Genomic DNA, 19,345 nt, shown 5'->3' with positions numbered 1-19,345 from the left:
TGTCGGATTATTGACGTAAGTACTTGAGCTGCTATCTTCTTATGATAGGAGTACTAATAAAGATAGGAGATCAGACCCTTACCTACATACATTAATAAAGTCGGCAGATTTGTGCCCACCTAGAGAAAAAATATCAGGCTTTCTCTTTTGTGCTTTAGTTTGAGATATCAAAGAAAATAGTAATATGTTGCTTGGTATATATATCAAGAGAGTTTTAATTTGTGCCGTCCACCCCAGCAAAAAGCCACCTATATCTTGCTAGAGAGCAGGATATTTTCTGTATAGGGGAATTTTCATTAAGTCTGTATACTGTATTTATCTTCTAATAAACCTATTGCCATACCTACAAATAATTCCCTGCCTGCAAATAATCCCTCTCAAATGTTTTGCAGAATCATAGATTTTAAAATTCACATACAGCTGAAAGCGGTTCATGATCATAAATAATGAAAACAAATATTAGCCCCCTCACAAAACTTTAATGCTGAATTTTTAAACTAATAGAGGGGGGGTTTATTTGAGGATAAACATGGTATGTAGTATTCGTCCTGTGGCAGTGAAATAACATCCCGGGGGGGGGGGGGGGGGGGGGGGGGGGGGGTCTTTATATTGAATCAGTATGTGTTCACCTCGAGCTCTTCCACTTTAAGTGAATCTACTGTGTACCAAAATTAATCTATAACATTGTCCTGAATTAACTCTTCTAAATGTATTTATTTAATTGGCTTACACACAACGATGCACAGAGGACAAATTTGCATTGTCCATGTGGTAAATATTTCCTGGTGTTCAACATAGTATATCTTAAAGATATTTTTGTCTGCCTTATATACTATTATAGATCTAAAATTAGAGCCATTTATATACTATTATAGATCTAAAATTAGAGCCACTGGCCATGGGAAATTTTTGATTTACAATATGAAATAATGTGCATAATTCAGGGGTCAATTAATCTAGATCTATAAAACTTGTGATGATAGCTATAACTTTGATGGGTTAGATCATGATTGTGTGTACTTGTGTCTATTTAAGGCCTATATATAGCTGTCTATGGAGTGGTGTATGGGATTATACTATTGGTAAAATGTTAATGTAATTTTGTTTTGCAACAATTCCAAAACCTGGCACGTCCTTAAATCACCCTGGCTGTTACACAAAACAAACCAAATCCATCTGGGTATGTTATAATTACCTCCCTTGGTATAAGATTTTGTGTTTACTGGTATATACGTATCAATGAAAAATTACAATACCAAATTTGTCCACCTATATATTTATACACATTGATCCAGGAGGCGGGCAGGACATTTTCCCAATTAATTTGTAAGAGATTAATTTGGGACACCAATAAATATTGTCCATATACATATATGAGTATTTATGTCCAAAAAATCTTCAAATGCTGACAAGGAGCTGTGATGCAAGCTCATTTAGTAGAATTTCAAGCACGGCTAGATATGATTTGTGGATCGTTCATTACCTCATTTACCCCTGAACTTTCTTAATGAACTAAATGTGTCTTTAGGGGTGAATGAGTTAAGGGTGGTTTTGTTTTATCAGTAATTAATAAGCATTTATATTACTGATGAGATCAAGAACTACCCTGTACATGTAAGGCTGTTACGGTTGTGTCCTTTGACAAGACTTATACACTTTACCTGATCATGAGTTGCTCTGGATAAAATGCACCAATGCAAGCCTCCTGAATGTTGTTAAGTGAGGTAGTCACCAGCTACTACAAGTAATTTGCCATAAAATGACCCAATTGACAAGAATGTAAGTACAATAAAAAAAACATTTAACATATTTATTAGAACCACATCTATATTATACTTCATCTACAGTATTATTTACCTATACATGCGTACCCTACCAGCTGTATATTATACTATAAGTAAAAATAATATTTGATAGGACTTGCATATTTTTATTTACTTCAAAATTTAATTTGGGTGATTGTAGTTGATTAAATTTCAATTTTTATTTTAAAATTGTTGTATTGTTACAACTTTGTAATATAAAACTTCCTCCATGTTGTTGTAATTGAAGGACAGAGCCCTATTGGAGGGATCGGTGCCTGTTACAGAGGATGTTGGCAGTAACAGCTGGCCCCGGCTATAACTGACAGAAATAGATAAAATTATATATATGTATAAAAAATGATTAATGATTTATCTTATATCGCAGTGTTTCATGCTTAACATATTTTGCAATAGCCTGTATGTGTTCAAACATAAATTGTAACATAAAATAGATAATATTTTTTCAAGATTTGGGAAAATGTTTTACTTATTCTTCACTTTAGAAAATTAACGCACAATTATTTTGCCGTGAAAATAAAAAGACAAAAATATCTTTTAAATTTTATCTGAAACTAAATGTTATTGTTTTAATATATAGACAAGCAACAGAAGATCAGAAAAATTCTAATCAAAAATGAAATGGCGACAGAAGATCAGTGAGGATTTATATGATCTGATTTAAATTTTGATTTTAGTTCAGTTTATTTCAATATGGCAAAAGATCTAGTCAATGTGTAAGAATTACAAACCCCTAAAGGAGTACAATTGCAAGTAACACCTTGATTTGTCATGAGATCATATATAATGCAGACATGTTCATCACAATTTCCAGTCATTACGACTATTATAATCAAAATATGTATACTGTATAGTCGGATATTTCCAGACGTCAAAATTTTACAGGATATCTAATTTCCACAAAAATATCATCTCCACGAAATAACTGGCTAAATATACATAAACAGAACCATTGCTCATTGTTTGTGTTCTGTTTCAAAAACAACCAAACTGATTGCAAAAATTTTTTTTTTTTAAATCCACATCATTCATAGACACTTTCATTGTTTGTGTCTGTTTTCAGCGAATTTGCGGGAGGTGAAGGAAGTGCGAGCAGGGAAGAGTTCACGAGACTTCGACAAATGGCCAGATGAAGCGAGAAAAGCAGACAGCAACCTCTGTTTTATACTCATATATGGCAATGACTTCAAACTGAAAACTCTCTCTGTTGTTGGTAGGTCTACATTTATATTATCTAACATTGGAAACACTTTAATATTCAAAAATTATCTAAATTCAACATGATAGAATCAGATTTGTGCTGATCGATGTTCAGTACCACGAAGGAAGAGGGAGGTTACATAGCCTGGGGGATTTAAAGGCTCAGCTCATTACCATTATCATCTGTTCACGTTTATGAATATTAACGAGATTAAATTAGTTTTGATTGGTGAATTATTGAATGTCGGACTATATTGCAGAAGGATGTTAAATTTGTCTGTAAGCAAATTTTCCGGGTATTACAAAATCACAATTTATTGTATACATGTAAATAGCCCATTACCATGTAATACGACCATGATTATGATTATAATAAGATACATACATGTGTAATAAGTTTATTGTGACATCATAAATATTGTATGACATTACAATAACTATAATTATGATACCATACGTATGTATTTAGATTGTTAAGATAGTTAATTCGAAAGTTTTAAATTGATTGAACTTTTCATAAATATGAAGTGATAAACAGAATCTTATACTAGTTGCGATGTCAAATAGAAGTTCTCAAATAAGTCCAATAATTTGAAATGTGACTTTTACCTCTTTACTGTCTTCAGCTTCTTCCCCCGACGACTTCAGACGATGGAAGTCCGGACTAGATTGGTTGGAAAAAAGTGCCAAAAATGCTCCTTATCAGCATCAGCTTGAACGGTAAGTCAGTATTATAGTTACATATTTTCTGTACATGTGTCTGATACTCTTTAAGCTCAAAACAGGCCTCCATTTTGAAGCTCAGTCAGTAGAGCAGCAAACTTATAAACCTCAGTTGAATATCAGGCTCTGTATTCATTAAACCAAACTTATGCTGAAATATGCATTTTGTTTTTCAGACTCAAATATTTTTGGTGATAAATATCAGCTGTATCTAAATTAATATTTTTTCATGGATTGAAAGGATTTTCAGGTCAGATATTATTTTTGAAGTTCAGGTTTTTCTTCCTTGTATAATCGCAACTAAGTCAATAACTGTTTTATTCCTAGATGGCTGCGACGGGAGTTTTACCTCATAGACAAGGCTGGAAGTGATGTGTAAGTAGCTTTAACAAAAGCCATATATCCTTCTGATCTAGAGTTATCCCCCTTAGAAAAATAACGGCAAACCGGAGTCTTTAATAGCAAAAGTTGTGCAACTGTATTTGTTTATCAGATTTTTATCGAGTGCATTCTGAAATGTATTAAGGCAATCCATATATAGAAAAACTGAAACATCATATTCATCAAATTACAACTAATAATTGTGTATTCATGAAGTTATAAATATTTGTATATAATCATTTGTTTTAAACATATCCGAATATAAAAGCTTGTGTTCATGGACTTAAATTTGTATATTAAAGTTAGAAAGAGTTGTACAATAATTTGTATTCTGTTTTTTTATTTTGCAGGGTGACGTTGAAGACAATGAAGGCCTGGATGCAGCGTGTGAACACAAAGATTCCGACCAATAAACTCAGGGAACGCTTCCAGGCAAGTTATTAACCATTAAAATATCAAATATAAACTTTATTTATTTTACAACAATTGTGAAACAAGTTATGAACGTATGGAAGCGCACAAGGGGCCTTACTGTGGGAGGAAACCGGAGTACCCGGGGAAAACCTCAGGTGACCTCATATTTTTCACGTCCGATCAGGGAATCAAACCTGGCTGCCTAGTGTGTTACCACTGTGCCACCCGACCACCCTTAAGACAGTGAATTATAAAAAAAGTGGTTGCTTTATATAGGTTCCTAATTAGTTATAAAAATGACTGGTTATTAAAACGCTGTATTGGAAGGTAAACCATTTTAATGTTTGTTGTCCTTTTCTATTGAATGGATGGTCATGTTTGAACAAGTTTTAGTAGAACATTTACGTATTACCCACTCTGGCAATAGTCCACAAAAGGCATCATCAGATGTATATAATTACTAGCCTGGGGGTATGTGAAGGAAATTACAGTAGTACAGTTATATTTTAAATCTAGGCTACAGATTTAATTCATAGACTTAAAAAAATGTATCATTTGGTGTTATCAATCTATAAATGTATCATTTGGTGTTATCAATTGTCATTTTAGGAAATCGTAGAAAAAGGTGGAAAAGAAGAACTGGTGTTTGAACAGTTCGCTCTGCTGTTCCACCGACTTGTGTTTGTACCTGTGGTAAGTAGAATTTACCTAACAACTTCAGTAATTATATCTATCTACTAGTGGTGTAACGATTCATCAATGTATTGGATCGCTGAGTGGTGAATCGATGCATCGTCTGTCCTTGATTTGTATCGTGATACTTAAAAATGTGAAGTTACCTCCCTTGACCAACATAAGCTTATGTTTTGTAGTAAACAACATGGCTGACAAGGCCATTCTTGCAGCTTATAAAGCTGCCTGTTAGAGTTCTTTCCAATCCAAATTATCTAAATTTAACAACCCTTTGTGGGACTCTAATATTCCGGAAATACCACAAACAAAAGATGACTACTGTACGATGGAATATCAGATATCTGTTAGGTCATCAGTTTCTCATATATCGTGATACGTATCGTGACCCCTGTATCACGATACGAATCGTATCGCTACCCACCTTGCGATACACAGCTCTATTATCTACAAATAATCACCTGCCCACAAATAAGTCCCCTTACGTTTTTTTGCAGCATGATCAATTTTAAAATTGTAATAATGCTGAATGTTTTTCGAAAGTTAACCCTTCGAACTTTAATATCAAACTTATATGCTAGGACACATTTGAGGATGGATACAGAAATTAATTTATTGCGCAATGATTGATACTTTCCAGATATACCATGTGTACACACGGTAGACAGATTGTATTAGTCCTTTACTGGTGAAATCGGGTTGAATTATAGGTTGCCTCTCCGTCCGTCTTGTACATAGACTTTTATCATATTGCCTAATAAATTATGTATGAATTTATTTATTACTATATTTATTTATTGTTAGACATAGAGATTACGACTAATAAAATGTCCATCTGGGCAATTATAGACAATGGCTGATTGGAGAAACTCAGGTCGAATACAGGGTCAATATTAGAAGGGAATGGGGCCCAGTATGGATCCTACAGACACCTTGCTGAATCCCTGGCAACACAATTTATATGTATAATAGATTTCCTCTTTTCTTCCATGGTTGAAAAATAAAGAAAAAATATTTTTGTCACATGTTATTTTATACAGTATGTGTTGATAACTTCTGGATTTTTGTCTTTCCACAGATTATAACCAATTATTTAGAGTTTTACTTGGAATGTCCTCCACAGAAGTAAGTGTATCTAGTAAAGGGATCTGAGAGCTCCCTAAACATGGAATTAAAAAATAAAATTTAAAAATACAAGAAATTGTAACAATATTAGTGTTGTTCTACAGTGTAAAAGATATAAAGTGATATGTTCTTTATCATAAAAGATATAAAGTGATATGTTCTTTATCATAAAAGATGTAAAAGTGATAATGTTCTTTATCATAAAAGATGTAAAAGTGATATGTTCTTTATCATAAAACATATAAAGTGATATGTTCTATATCATAAAAGATATAAAAGTGATATGTTCTTTATCATAAAACATATAAAAGTGATAATGTTCTTTATCATAAAACATATAAAAGTGATAATGTTCTTTATCATAAAACATATAAAAGTGATATATGTTCTTTATCATAAAACATAAAGTTGTAATTATATGTTCTACATATTGAATGATATAAAGTTATATAATCTACATTGTAAAAGATGTGTAAAATTATATGTTCCACAATTTAAATGATTTATGCATAAAATTTTATTGATGAAATTTGTTTTCAGAGTTATTAATCCAGAAAAATTTCAACAGTTTTTGAAACATGAACAAAAGGTAAGTCAGTCATGTATTATATACTAAGATCTGATTTAATATCAGTGGTTATGCTATTTTGGAGGTTATTTGCTATAAACAGTGGTGAATGAAGCCTGGTTGTGGTTTTCTGTTAAGTGGGGCAGCTCACGCTATTGCAGCAGTTCAGTGAAAATGTCATCAAATGATGTTTCCTTGTCCTGAAATAAGCCCACCCCTTACTTTGAGTCCAAATTTTATGTTTACCCCTGGGGTTGTGACAGCTTAGACATGACAATTGACCAATGATTCTGAAGATAACCCAACTTGTTATTTTAGGAGAGCATTTCAGAAAACCTTGTTGCAGTAAAGGAGATGATGGTGAAATTCCTTGCTGATCCAATCCGTCACAAAAACAATGTGTACTTTACAGATATGGAGGTATGTATTGGATTATGTATCCAGACTCATTTTGAATATCTTGTACCTAAGTTACATTACATAAAATGAAAAGACACGAGGTCTATACAAATCTTGCAGGTTGACAAAGTCTATATATATAGTTGTTATGGAAGAGAAATACAGTGGAACTACATTAACTAGAACTCTGAAAACTTGAATACCCCGCTTAACTCGAAGTACTTTGTCAGTCCCGACCGAATTTGATCTTTATCCTAGTAAAAAAACTCGGAAAACTCGAATGCGAAAAAATCGAAAAGAATTTTGTCCCAACAATAAAAATCCTACTTGAAATGATCGAATAACTCGAAGTATCGTTTTTGAGTCTAACAACAATCGGTGGTAAACGCCGACATTTTTTTCAACATCAAACTTCCGTTTGTAATACTGAAGATATCAGCACTACAAACGTACCGATTATTATATGCTCTTAATGTAAGTGTTTAGTAAATAATTAAACAGATTGTCTGTGGACCTTTATAACAACAACATGCGCGATCGGTGATAAAAAGTACTGCTTTACTTACATCAGACAGTCGCCGATAATAGGCCTAATACACACTACAATCAACAACACATTGACCAGCTCGCTCAAACGGAACGAATCTCCGACACACGGGTACTCGGCTGATGTTTTACAGGTGTAGTACTGAAACAGTCACCCGCTGCTTATCAAATCTTTAAACGACTGAAACAATAGCAAAATGACTTCCGGGGTGTTCAGAGTATGTCTGTATAAACTGTCACCGCTGTCTATTAAATCGGATAACATGCCAACTCAGTAACAGTAACATTTTATATGCACATGCGCAGCTCAACTTCCTGTGCCAATACACGTGGAAATGGCATGGTTATCGGTAAAACGTAAGTACTAAATGTAGGCCCATCAAACAGTATTATGTCTAATAGAAGATTATGGTTCTGTTACATGTAATATATAATTTGTGTTAAATTTAAACGGTTATTTGATAATAAATTATTATTCGGTTGATTTCCGTTTTATCGTTATTCCCTAAGTGTAAAGTGAAAGAAACTCTATCGTGACTGTCAATCGGCAAAACTACACTAAATTACGAGATATAGAAGGAAATATTACATATACATGAACATGTAATGACCAGTCTTTACACTAAACTGATGAGTGATAGAGTAGAATTAAAATGATCTTGTAATGTTGACAAATATTGACCAAACTATGCACCAAAAATGACAAGTCGCTTAATTTGAACACTCCGATAACTCCGAAGTTTTCTTGGGTCCCGTCGGGTTCAAGTTAATGAAGTTCCACTGTACATTGAAATCTGTCATGTATTTTACATGAATGTCTTTCTGTGCAGTTTCAAGACTACTTGTTTTCCAAAGACAATACTATTTGGGACGACAAGCATGACAGGATCAACCAGGATATGACCCAACCATTGTCTCAGTACTGGATAGCTTCCTCTCATAACACGTATGTACGATTGGTATATAAATGGCCTTCACCTTTCCAACATCAGATGCTATGTTCCTGTACGGTATATAATACTCAAAATAATAAATTATTATTAAACAAGACTTTATGCTACGTATGCTCTCGTTTGTTGTACAGATACCTAACAGGAGACCAGATATCAAGTGACTCGTCTGTGGAGGCCTACGTACGCTGTCTCCGTATGGGTTGTAGATGTATAGAGTGTAAGTATAGGAAAATGTACTCGTCTGTGGAGGCCTACGTTCGCTGTCTCCGTATGGGTTGTAGATGTATAGAGTGTAAGTATAGGAAAATTTACTCGTCTGTGGAGGCCTACGTACGCTGTCTCCGTATGGGTTGTAGATGTATAGAGTGTAAGTATAGGAAAATTTACTCGTCTGGAGGCCTACGTTCGCTGTCTCCGTATGGGTTGTAGATGTATAGAGTGTAAGTATAGGAAAATTTCTATTCTGTAGAGGCCTATGTACGCTGTCTCCGTATGGGTTGTAGATGTATAGAGTGTAAGTATAGGAAAATTTCCATTCTGTGAAGTCCTACGTACGCTGTCTCCATATGGGTTGTAGATGTATAGAGTGTAAGTATAGGAAAATTTCCATTCTGTGAAGTCCTACGTACGCTGTCTCCATATGGGTTGTAGATGTATAGAGTGTAAGTATAGGAAAATTTACTCGTCTGTGGAGGCCTACGTACGCTGTGTCCATATGGGTTGTAGATGTATAGAGTGTAAGTATAGGAAAATTTACTTGTGAGTGGAGGCCTACGTACGCTGTCTCCGTATGGGTTGTAGATGTATAGAGTGTAAGTATAGGAAAATTTACTTGTGTGTGGAGGCCTACGTACGCTGTCTCCGTATGGGTTGTAGATGTATAGAGTGTAAGTATAGGAAAATTTCTATTCTGTGGAGGCCTACGTACGCTGTCTCCGTATGGGTTGTAGATGTATAGAGTGTAAGTATAGGAAAATTTCTTTTCTGTGGAGGCCTACGTACGCTGTCTCCGTATGGGTTGTAGATGTATAGAGTGTAAGTATAGGAAAATTTCTATTCTGTGGAGGCCTACGTACGCTGTCTCCGTATGGGTTGTAGATGTATAGAATGTAAGTATAGGAAAATTTCTATTCTGTGGAGGCCTACGTACGCTGTCTCCGTATGGGTTGTAGATGTATAGAATGTAAGTATAGGAAAATTTCTATTTTATGGAGGCCTACGTACGCTGTCTCCGTATGGGTTGTAGATGTATAGAGTGTAAGTATAGGAAAATTTCCATTCTGTGGAGGCCTACGTACGCTGTCTCCGTATGAGTTGTAGATGTATAGAGTGTAAGTATAGGAAAATTTCTTTTACTATAGTTAATTTGAAATAATCAGATTTGTTAAAAAAAAGTACATTAAAGAATTTGATTGTTGTAAGTCAGAACTGTTCAGGAATTAGCTTTGCATGAGAGGTGGATACACTTATTTTGCAGTACTGTCACCTAGCAGATGTTGAAACAGATTTGATATAAAAAACAATATTCAGATGTAAAATAACCTTCCCACCACAGTCATTTCAAAATGGTTGCCTCCAGGCTCCCTCATCCCTTCATATGAATAATGAATTATTCCTTTATGATGTTTGATGGAAGACCAGCGAAGACTGACGCCAAGCCAAAGTCTATTCCAGGGAGCCATTCAGCTCTTTGAACATATCAGATGGTTAAGAAATTTGCCCCCACCAGAGGGAGATAGAGGCCACCCCCTCCCTTCACCTGAGCACATGCCTATTGCCGTGAAAAGATGTTATAAACCAGCAACCATCCAACCATTCTTGAAGTTGCTGGAAATAATTAAATTGTTGGAATTTGTTCAATATTTTAGCTCACTCGGCACAATCCTGTACTAACATTGCATCCTTCAATAATTTAGGTAAATGTAATCATCATACAATTGTCTTTCTAATTTGACCAGTGGATTGTTGGGATGGCCCAGATGGCTACCCCAGTATATATCACGGCCACACACTGACCTCAAGGATTCGATTTCTCGACGTTCTTAAAGCTATCAAGGATCATGCCTGGGTCGCATCAGAGTATGTATTGTGAAAAAGCATTTCAAAAAATTTACGGATTGGTTAAAAACTGGTTTATACTTTTCGTGCGTAACATTAAATTGTAGATAATTTTCAATGTAGGAAGTTAACAGTTTTGAAGGGTTGGAATCAAAGCTGTGGCTGTTTGTGATGTCACATTTTTCGGGCCATTTTCATTTTTTTTTTTTTCATTTAGGTATGACAAAAAACTCAACCAATCAAAAAGCTGTATTCTGCGTACAAACAATGGAAAATTAATAGGTTAAAAATTTCATATAATTAAAAAAAAAGATATTTTACTATTTTCTGTAGAATTTTTTTTTGGATAAGGTTGAGTGATATAGCATACATTGATTAATAAGCAATTCTTAGACCTATTTGTAATATTGTTGTGCTATTGTTTTTAGGTACCCGCTTATTCTGTCCATAGAAAACCATTGTTGCCTTGGTCAGCAAAGAAACATGGCCATGGCTTTTAAAGACACGTTCGGAGGTAGGTGGTTGCTAGGCTATTAATATCAGAATTCAAATTTCTCTGATATTGATAGACATATCAATCTTGATTTCACTCCATATAGAAAAAATATTAGTATTAGGTGATTCCTGTGTGTGGTTTCAACCCTTGGCCAAATGGTCAACAGAGTATTGTCGTTGTCATGTGGCCTAAACATTGTTCTGTTTTTGGACATTATCAGATGAAAATGCAGCAGAGGAGCAATAGCTAGCTTACAAAATCAGGATCGCTGAACATTAATGGACATGTATTCTTATACTTTTAAAATAATTTCAGAGTTCAGGCATCAACTAACTTTGTATTACAAAACTGTATAAAGTAAATTTTAAATGACAGCCGTGTACTTTTTTTTACTGCAGCTGACTTACTGGTAGAACCAGTGGACGGAGACCAACACCAGTTGCCTTCACCAGAGAAACTCAAGCGTAAAGTCATCCTAAAGGTAAGAGTTGTGTGAGTGTACAAGGTCCGAGTCAAAGTTACAAAAGGTCTGAGCCAAAGTTTACAAAAGGTCTGAGTCAAAGTTTACAAAAGGTCTGAGCCAAAGTTTACAAAAGGTCTGAGTCAAAGTTTACAAAAGTCTGAGTCAAAGTTACAAAAGGTCTGAGTCAAAGTTTACAAAAGGTCTGAGTCAAAGTTACAAAAGGTCTGAGTCAAAGTTACAAAAGGTCTGAGCCTAAGTTTACAAGACCTGAGTCAAAGTTTACACAAGGTCCAAATCAAAGTTTACAATGTCTCAAGGTCTGAGTCAAAGTTACAAAAGGTTTGAGCCTAAGTTTACGTGGCCCGAGTCAAAGTTTACAAAAGGTCTGAGTCAAAGTTTACAAAAGGTCTGAGTCAAAGTTACAAAAGGTTTGAGCCTAAGTTTACGTGGCCCGAGTCAAAGTTTACAAAAGGTCTGAGTCAAAGTTTACAAAAGGTCTGAGTCAAAGTTACAAAAGGTTTGAGCCTAAGTTTACGTGGCCCGAGTCAAAGTTTACAAAAGGTTTGAGTCAAAGTTTACAAAAGGTCTGAGTCAAAGTTTACAAAAGGTCTGAGTCAAAGTTTACAAAAGGTCCGAATCAAAGTTTACAAAATGTCCGAATCAAAGTTTACAAAAGGTCTGAGTCAAAGTTACAAAAGGTTTGAGCCTAAGTTTACGTGGCCCGAGTCAAAGTTTACAAAAGGTTTGAGTCAAAGTTTACAAAAGGTCTGAGTCAAAGTTTACAAAAGGTCTGAGTCAAAGTTTACAAAAGGTCCGAATCAAAGTTTACAAAATGTCCGAATCAAAGTTTACAAAATGTCCGAATCAAAGTTTACAAAATGTCCGAATCAAAGTTTACAAAATGTCCGAATCAAAGTTTACAATGTCCGAATCAAAGTTTACAAAATGTCCGAATCAAAGTTTACAAAATGTCCGAATCAAAGTTTACAAAATGTCCGAATCAAAGTTTACAATGTCCGAATCAAAGTTTACAAAATGTCCGAATCAAAGTTTACAAGGTCCGAATCAAAGTTTACAAAATGTCCGAATCAAAGTTTACAAAATGTCCGAATCAAAGTTTACAAAATGTCCGAATCAAAGTTTACAAAATGTCCGAATCAAAGTTTACAATGTCCGAATCAAAGTTTACAATGTCCGAATCAAAGTTTACAAAATGTCCGAATCAAAGTTTACAAAATGTCCGAATCAAAGTTTACAATGTCCGAATCAAAGTTTACAAAATGTCCGAATCAAAGTTTACAAAATGTCCGAATCAAAGTTTACAAGGTCCGAATCAAAGTTTACAAAATGTCCGAATCAAAGTTTACAAAATGTCCGAATCAAAGTTTACAAAATGTCCGAATCAAAGTTTACAAAATGTCCGAATCAAAGTTTACAAAATGTCCGAATCAAAGTTACAAAATGTCCGAATCAAAAGTTTACAAAATGTCCGAATCAAAGTTACAAAAGGTCTGAATCAAAGTTTACAAGGTCTAAGGCATAGATTACAAGGTCTGAGTCAAAGTTTAAAAGGTCCGAGGCAAATTTAAAAAATTTCAAGGTCTGAGTCAAAGTTTGTTAGAGCGGAGTCAAAGTTTACAAAAGGTCAGAATCAAAGTTGACAAGGTCCGAGTCAAAGTTTACAATTTACTATGTCTCTGTCAAAGTTTACAGGGAAACTACAGTCGACACCTCTGGGTTCAGGGTCAAAGAAACATAGTTTTCTTCTCCATCCCTCTCCCTCTTGTTCATTAGTACACAATGCCACTTGTCAGCACTCTAGCAGCTTCATTCCTTTGAAAAAAAAATTTCTAGCTTCACACAAATACAAATGGCAATTGATATCTCAGAGAAGTTCAAGTTTCAGGGTTGTCAGGTTAAGATGTAGGTCACCGTTACTATTTTTATAATATTCTTGTCAGCTCTCTGGCAGCTTCATTCCTTTGGGGATTTAGATCAAACTTAAAAAAAATGCAAATGACCGTGATAAGTTAGATTTTCAGGGATTTCGGGTCAAATGGGTCAAAGTCACTGTTACTAATTTTACCGGGGGCCGGTAGGGGACATGTATTGCGTTAGTAATACCCAGTATGCTTGCTAAATGAAAAACAATTTTCTTATTAAACTGGTGTTTCAATTTCAGCATAAAAAGTTGGATCTTCCCAAAGATGGCGGTGCTACAGAATGTGTTGTGGATAGAGTGGATGAAAGTAAGACCTGCATACATTCTTATAATTTGGAAATATTACAGAGTAGGAAAATGTGGATATATTACAGAGTAGGAAAATGTGGATATATTAGGGTAGGAAAATGTGGATATATTACAGAGTAGGAAAATGTGGATATATTACAGAGTAGGAAAATGAGAATATATTAGGGTAGGAAAATGTGGATATATTACAGTGTAGGAAAATGTGGATATATTACAGAGTAGGAAATTGTGGATATATTACAGAGTAGGAAAATGTGGATATATTACAGAGTAGGGAAATGTGGATATATTACAAAGTTGGAAAATGTGGATATATATTACAGAATAGGAAAATGTGGATTATTACAGAGTAGGAAAATGTGGATATATATTACAGAGTAGGAAAATGTGGATATATTACAGAATAGGAAATTGTGGATATATTACAGAGTAGGAAAATGTGGATATATATTACAGTGTAGGAAAATGTGGATATATTACAGAGTAGGAAAATGTGCATATATTACAGATATAACAGAGTAGGAAAATGTGGATGAAAATTTTAATATATGTCATTAAAATATTATAAATGAATTCATTTCATAAAAGTCAATGTAGATTATTATATAAAGGTTGCAAAAGTTAAAGATTTCATATCAGGTAAACTATTAGCTCGTTTGGTCTGTCAACTTTTCCTTTTAATAACTTCAAAAGAACCATGAGTTTTGATATGGTGTACAGTAATGAAAAGCTATCATATTCATTCAAATAGAGTACCCTGCTCACTTCGGTTATGGAAGTTAAAATGACTCCTTATAAGGAACTATCTATATTGCTGATTATTTTGCATGATTTGTTTGTTTTTTTTGTTGTTTTTGTTTACTAACACAAATGCATGAGATGAAGGCTTTCTTTTTTGTATGGCCGCTTCTGATTAATGATTTACTATGTCTTTACCCTGATGTTTGCTTGGTATGATGTTTTGTGCAGTTGGATATCAACATTTTAGTTTGTTGACGGTTTTTGATATTCAACTGATTTATTAATTTCTGTAATTGCAATATTTGACATTGTCACTACAGAAGTAATCAGATCTCATTTTTATTTTTGAAAAAGAATTAGAAAAAATTGTCACAAAAAATCAATTAAAAAGTTTATTATTAAAATTAGATGTAAACTAGAATTTTGGCATATCTAAAACTCAAGAAATATTGTCCAATTGTAAATTTCATTATATTATTTATGTACAAAAAAATGTATGACATTGAAAAAAAAATCTAGACTTCTTGACAGTAAAACTTCTGTGGACAATAAATTGGGTGGGAAAAGATTTTGACCCTTCTGCTGGACATATGTGTACAAAACTTGTACTAAGCTAGTCTATTAGAACACAAACCAAGCTGAACCGTCAAAACTTGTATTAAGCTGGACTATTAAAAATGATACTAAACTTGACTATTAAAAATTGAACTAAAAAATGGAACTAAACTGTTAGTAAAAAGTTGTACTGAGCTGGACTATCAAAACTGTAACTTAGCTGGATTATCAAACCATGAAATTAACAGTTAATAAAAACATTAAAACTGAGGCTGAACTGTTATAAAAACTTGTACGAAGTTTGACTATTAAACCTTGAAATGAACTCTTAATAAAATCATTAAAACTGGAGCTAAACTGTTAATAAAAACTTGTACAAAGTTGGACTATCAAACCATGAAATTAACAGTTAATAAAAACATTAAAACTGGAGCTAAACTGTTAAAAAAACTTGTACGAAGTTGGACTATCAAACCTTGAAATTAATTGTTAATAAAAAAACATTAAAACTGAAACTAAACCAGTGATCAACATTTATAATGCTATAATTCTGACAACAGTATTGACCATAAGGTGGCCTGCATTGTCTGGGATAACAACATACTGTATTCCAGTGAAGCTATGTTATTTTGAAGTTACATGTATTGTAAAAACAAATTGTGGGTACTGTTATAACTTGAAGTGTTTCTGTTATAATTTCCTGGTTCCTTACAGATATGCCAAGTCAGTGAGATTTGTTTGAAGACTTTAACCTTCACTCTCCATTAGAACTGTATACCCAAGACAATTCTTACACTTTCCATAATATATTTTCTTTTGCTGATAATACTTTCCTCATACCTTATCATTCCGAAGGATACTTCACATTTAATGGGAAAAATTAACATGTGCTAGTTATTCATAGATGGTATTATAGACAGGTGGTAGTTATTAATAGGTGGTATTTATAGGCAGGTGGTAGTTACAGGCAGGTGGTAGTTATAGACAGGTGGTAGTTATTAATAGGTGGTAGTTACAGACAGTGGTAGTTATAGACAGGTGGTAGTTAAAGACAGGTGGTAGTTATAGACAGGTGGTAGTTAAAGACAGGTGGTAGTTATAGACAGTTGGTAATTACAGACAGGTGGTAGTTAAAGACAGGTGGTAGTTACAGACAGTTGGTAATTACAGACAGGTGGTAGTTATAGACAGGTGGTCGTTACAGACAGGTTGTAGTTATAAACAGGTGGTCGTTATAGACAGTTGGTAGTTATAGACAGTTGGTAGTTATAGACAGGTGGTCGTTATAGACAGGTGGTAGTTATAGATAGATGATTGTTATAGACAGGTGGTAATTACAGACAGGTGGTATTTATAGACAGCTGGTAGCTATAGTTAGGTGGTAGCAATAGACAGGTGGTAGTTATAGATAGGTGGTATTTATAGACAGCTGGTAGCAATAGACAGGTGGTAGTTACAGACAAACAGTATTCATAGACAGGTATCTCTTATGAACTCGGGTACTCATGAACAGTTGGTAGTGGTAATGATATATGTAAGTTGTATGTAGAAGTTTGGTTGCCGTGATAACAAAGTAAGCTATGCTACAAAATTCATTTTAAAATCCAGTTTAAACAAAGTCACAATAGAATGGAATTCTTGCTTAGTAAAGCTGGAAACAGGAAGTTATCAATCTTTAATTGCTTGTTATTTCTTCTTTTTGCCTATTTCTCTTTAATTAACATACTCTGTCTGATAGATAGTATTTGTTTGTGTTGCTGATCATGACTTCTTTATTTTTGTCTTGCTTTCCTAATAATCAGTGACATAACTATGCTTGAATGCTATATAGAATTTGAAATTCTACCCATAGCCATACCCTTGTGGCACAATTTACCCCTAGCCATAATCTACCCATAGCCATACCTTTGTGGCACTGTATTACCCCTAGCCATAATCTACCCATAGCCACTCGGCCCATAACCATGCCTTTGTGGCACTGTATTACCCCTAGCCATAATCTACCCATAGCCATACCCTTATTGGCCATCATTACCCATAGCCACTCTGCCCATAACCATGCCTTTGTATCACTGTATTACCCATAGCCATATCTTTGCATATTGAGTTGATGTAAATGTGTTCTCAGGCTAACAGTCTATTTTTACCAATGATAATCAGTTTCACTGTTAACAAATATAAAATGGTTTGGAGTGTTTTATTCTTACTAAATGACCTGGGCAATGATCACAATTTGCATTGAAATATCTTTCTGCCAAAGAAATCCATCTCTTTGAGATTTAGGTATGCTGTATTCATTTTTTTCTGTTCTTTTAATTTGGTAATATTTTGAGCCTGAAAATTGAATAGATTATTTGATTTTTCACGAATTAAAATGGGTAGATTTAATGCTTTGCTGTATGCTTGACTTAAATGTGCAGGTAACTGACTAAGAGGTTTTATATTGTCTTGATTATACTCTGCATGTGTATGTGACATGCATCATTTCAACTTAATTGGATTTAACTTTGAACCACAATATATGGCTGGCTGATTTTGTAAAAAAGAAAATTCTGCATGTTTACTTCAGATTATTTTTGTCTGCTTAGTTGTGTCAATTTTCATTGTAAACTGCACTAATACTCCTAAGCTTTGATGTGAAAGTGCAACTATCGTAAAATATTTGAAGCCTTTGCCTTGAGAAGCTTATTATTAAATTATTCTGACTGCATGTTTATTACTAGTAAATATTTATGAATCCTCACAAATAAAGTGCTTAATTTGCATTTAAGTGTACGATTAATTTCTTTACTTAGTTCCAGAAACAACAGTACTCCAAGTACTTTGATGTCATTAACTGTGTCACCTCTTTCAGTACTTTCAGTAATTTGATTTTTCTTTTTACAGCGGGACGGGAAGGAGATATGAACAATGCAGTGAAAACTGGGGTGTTGTACCTAGAGGACCCATTTGAAAGTGTAAGACTTCACAAAAGTTGTAATCGATATTCAGCACTGTAGAATTGTTTGTTGTTTAATTGATTACTGTAACAGTATATATATGTGCTGAGTTTTGGCTTAGACAAAGTATACACATAACTTAATTGGATGAAAATATTACGGGGTGGAAATTGAAAATATTAAAAGGAACATGTAATAAGCCAATTACCATGTAAAAGTATTTGTTTTCATTTTACACTCAGGTCTGGGTACTTAATGCAAATTATCATCATTCAATTGTGTATTTTGTAAACTTTGCCCACACGTTTTGATTTTGAGTGGATATTACATCAGTATTAATAATTAAATATTACTAATGATTTAGGGTGGTTGGTGGAGTAGATAATCACCCTCACCTTTCACCTTTAGGGCTTGATCACATATTTTTTCCATGTGCTCCAGTTTCTTCTGATATTAAGACCACTTTCACAATTCAGTCCACCCAAACAAAACTTACAGCTTGTTTTAATAAATAATGAAAACAGATTCAATTTTAAATTTTATTCTAGTCTGGCCCAAGATTCATCAAAATTCCTGAACTTAAAATTTTCCATAGAAAGGTTTTACTGAATTAAAAGTAAGATTTTATCGTTTAATCCAGTGGAAATTAATTTACTGTGAAAATTTTAAGTTAAAGATCGTTGATGAAACGGGGGCCAGACCTCCGTATAGTCCTCTCGGGGGCCAGACCTCCGTATAGTCCTCTCGGGGGCCAGACCTCCGTATAGTCCTCTCGGTTTAATATCATTATTTCTGACAGGTATGGCATCCTCACTTTTTTGTGTTGACGAGTACAAAGCTACACTACACCGGGGAGACGGACCAAAACCAGCAGGAAGAGGATGATGCTGAAGAAGACAACGGATCTGTGACGAGTGAGGTATGTTTGTATTTATTTGGTATCAAAACATCACATATTTATATTGAATATTATCCAAGCTTACAAAATAGATTCTTCGTTATAACACTTTGCAGAGTAGA

At 34.1% G+C, this 19,345-nt stretch overlaps 1 protein-coding gene across 2 annotated transcripts in view; it reads left to right on the top strand.

Moving 5' to 3' along the window:
• LOC117337032 (1-phosphatidylinositol 4,5-bisphosphate phosphodiesterase gamma-1-like) overlaps positions 1-19,345 on the top strand; it is a 66,395-nt gene that overhangs the window by 15,555 nt on the left and 31,495 nt on the right. Inside the window, exons 2-18 of one of the 2 annotated variants that reach the window (XM_033897781.1) lie at positions 2,887-3,036; positions 3,650-3,743; positions 4,074-4,121; positions 4,478-4,559; positions 5,151-5,234; positions 6,310-6,356; positions 6,897-6,945; positions 7,243-7,344; positions 8,700-8,815; positions 8,954-9,039; positions 10,781-10,901; positions 11,309-11,394; positions 11,775-11,857; positions 14,022-14,088; positions 16,101-16,109; positions 18,273-18,343; positions 19,125-19,244. In XM_033897781.1, the coding sequence (XP_033753672.1) occupies positions 2,887-3,036; positions 3,650-3,743; positions 4,074-4,121; positions 4,478-4,559; positions 5,151-5,234; positions 6,310-6,356; positions 6,897-6,945; positions 7,243-7,344; positions 8,700-8,815; positions 8,954-9,039; positions 10,781-10,901; positions 11,309-11,394; positions 11,775-11,857; positions 14,022-14,088; positions 16,101-16,109; positions 18,273-18,343; positions 19,125-19,244 (1,415 nt within the window). The remainder of the gene's footprint in view (positions 1-2,886; positions 3,037-3,649; positions 3,744-4,073; positions 4,122-4,477; positions 4,560-5,150; positions 5,235-6,309; positions 6,357-6,896; positions 6,946-7,242; positions 7,345-8,699; positions 8,816-8,953; positions 9,040-10,780; positions 10,902-11,308; positions 11,395-11,774; positions 11,858-14,021; positions 14,089-16,100; positions 16,110-18,272; positions 18,344-19,124; positions 19,245-19,345) is intronic. The other variant, XM_033897782.1, reaches the window with a different exon arrangement.

This window comes from Pecten maximus, chromosome 11 (genome assembly GCF_902652985.1).
Source record: "Pecten maximus chromosome 11, xPecMax1.1, whole genome shotgun sequence".
Taxonomy (NCBI): Eukaryota; Metazoa; Mollusca; class Bivalvia; order Pectinida; family Pectinidae; genus Pecten; species Pecten maximus.
The sequence above is the reverse complement of the archived record's forward strand: the minus strand, read 5'-3'. Positions and strand labels throughout refer to the sequence as shown.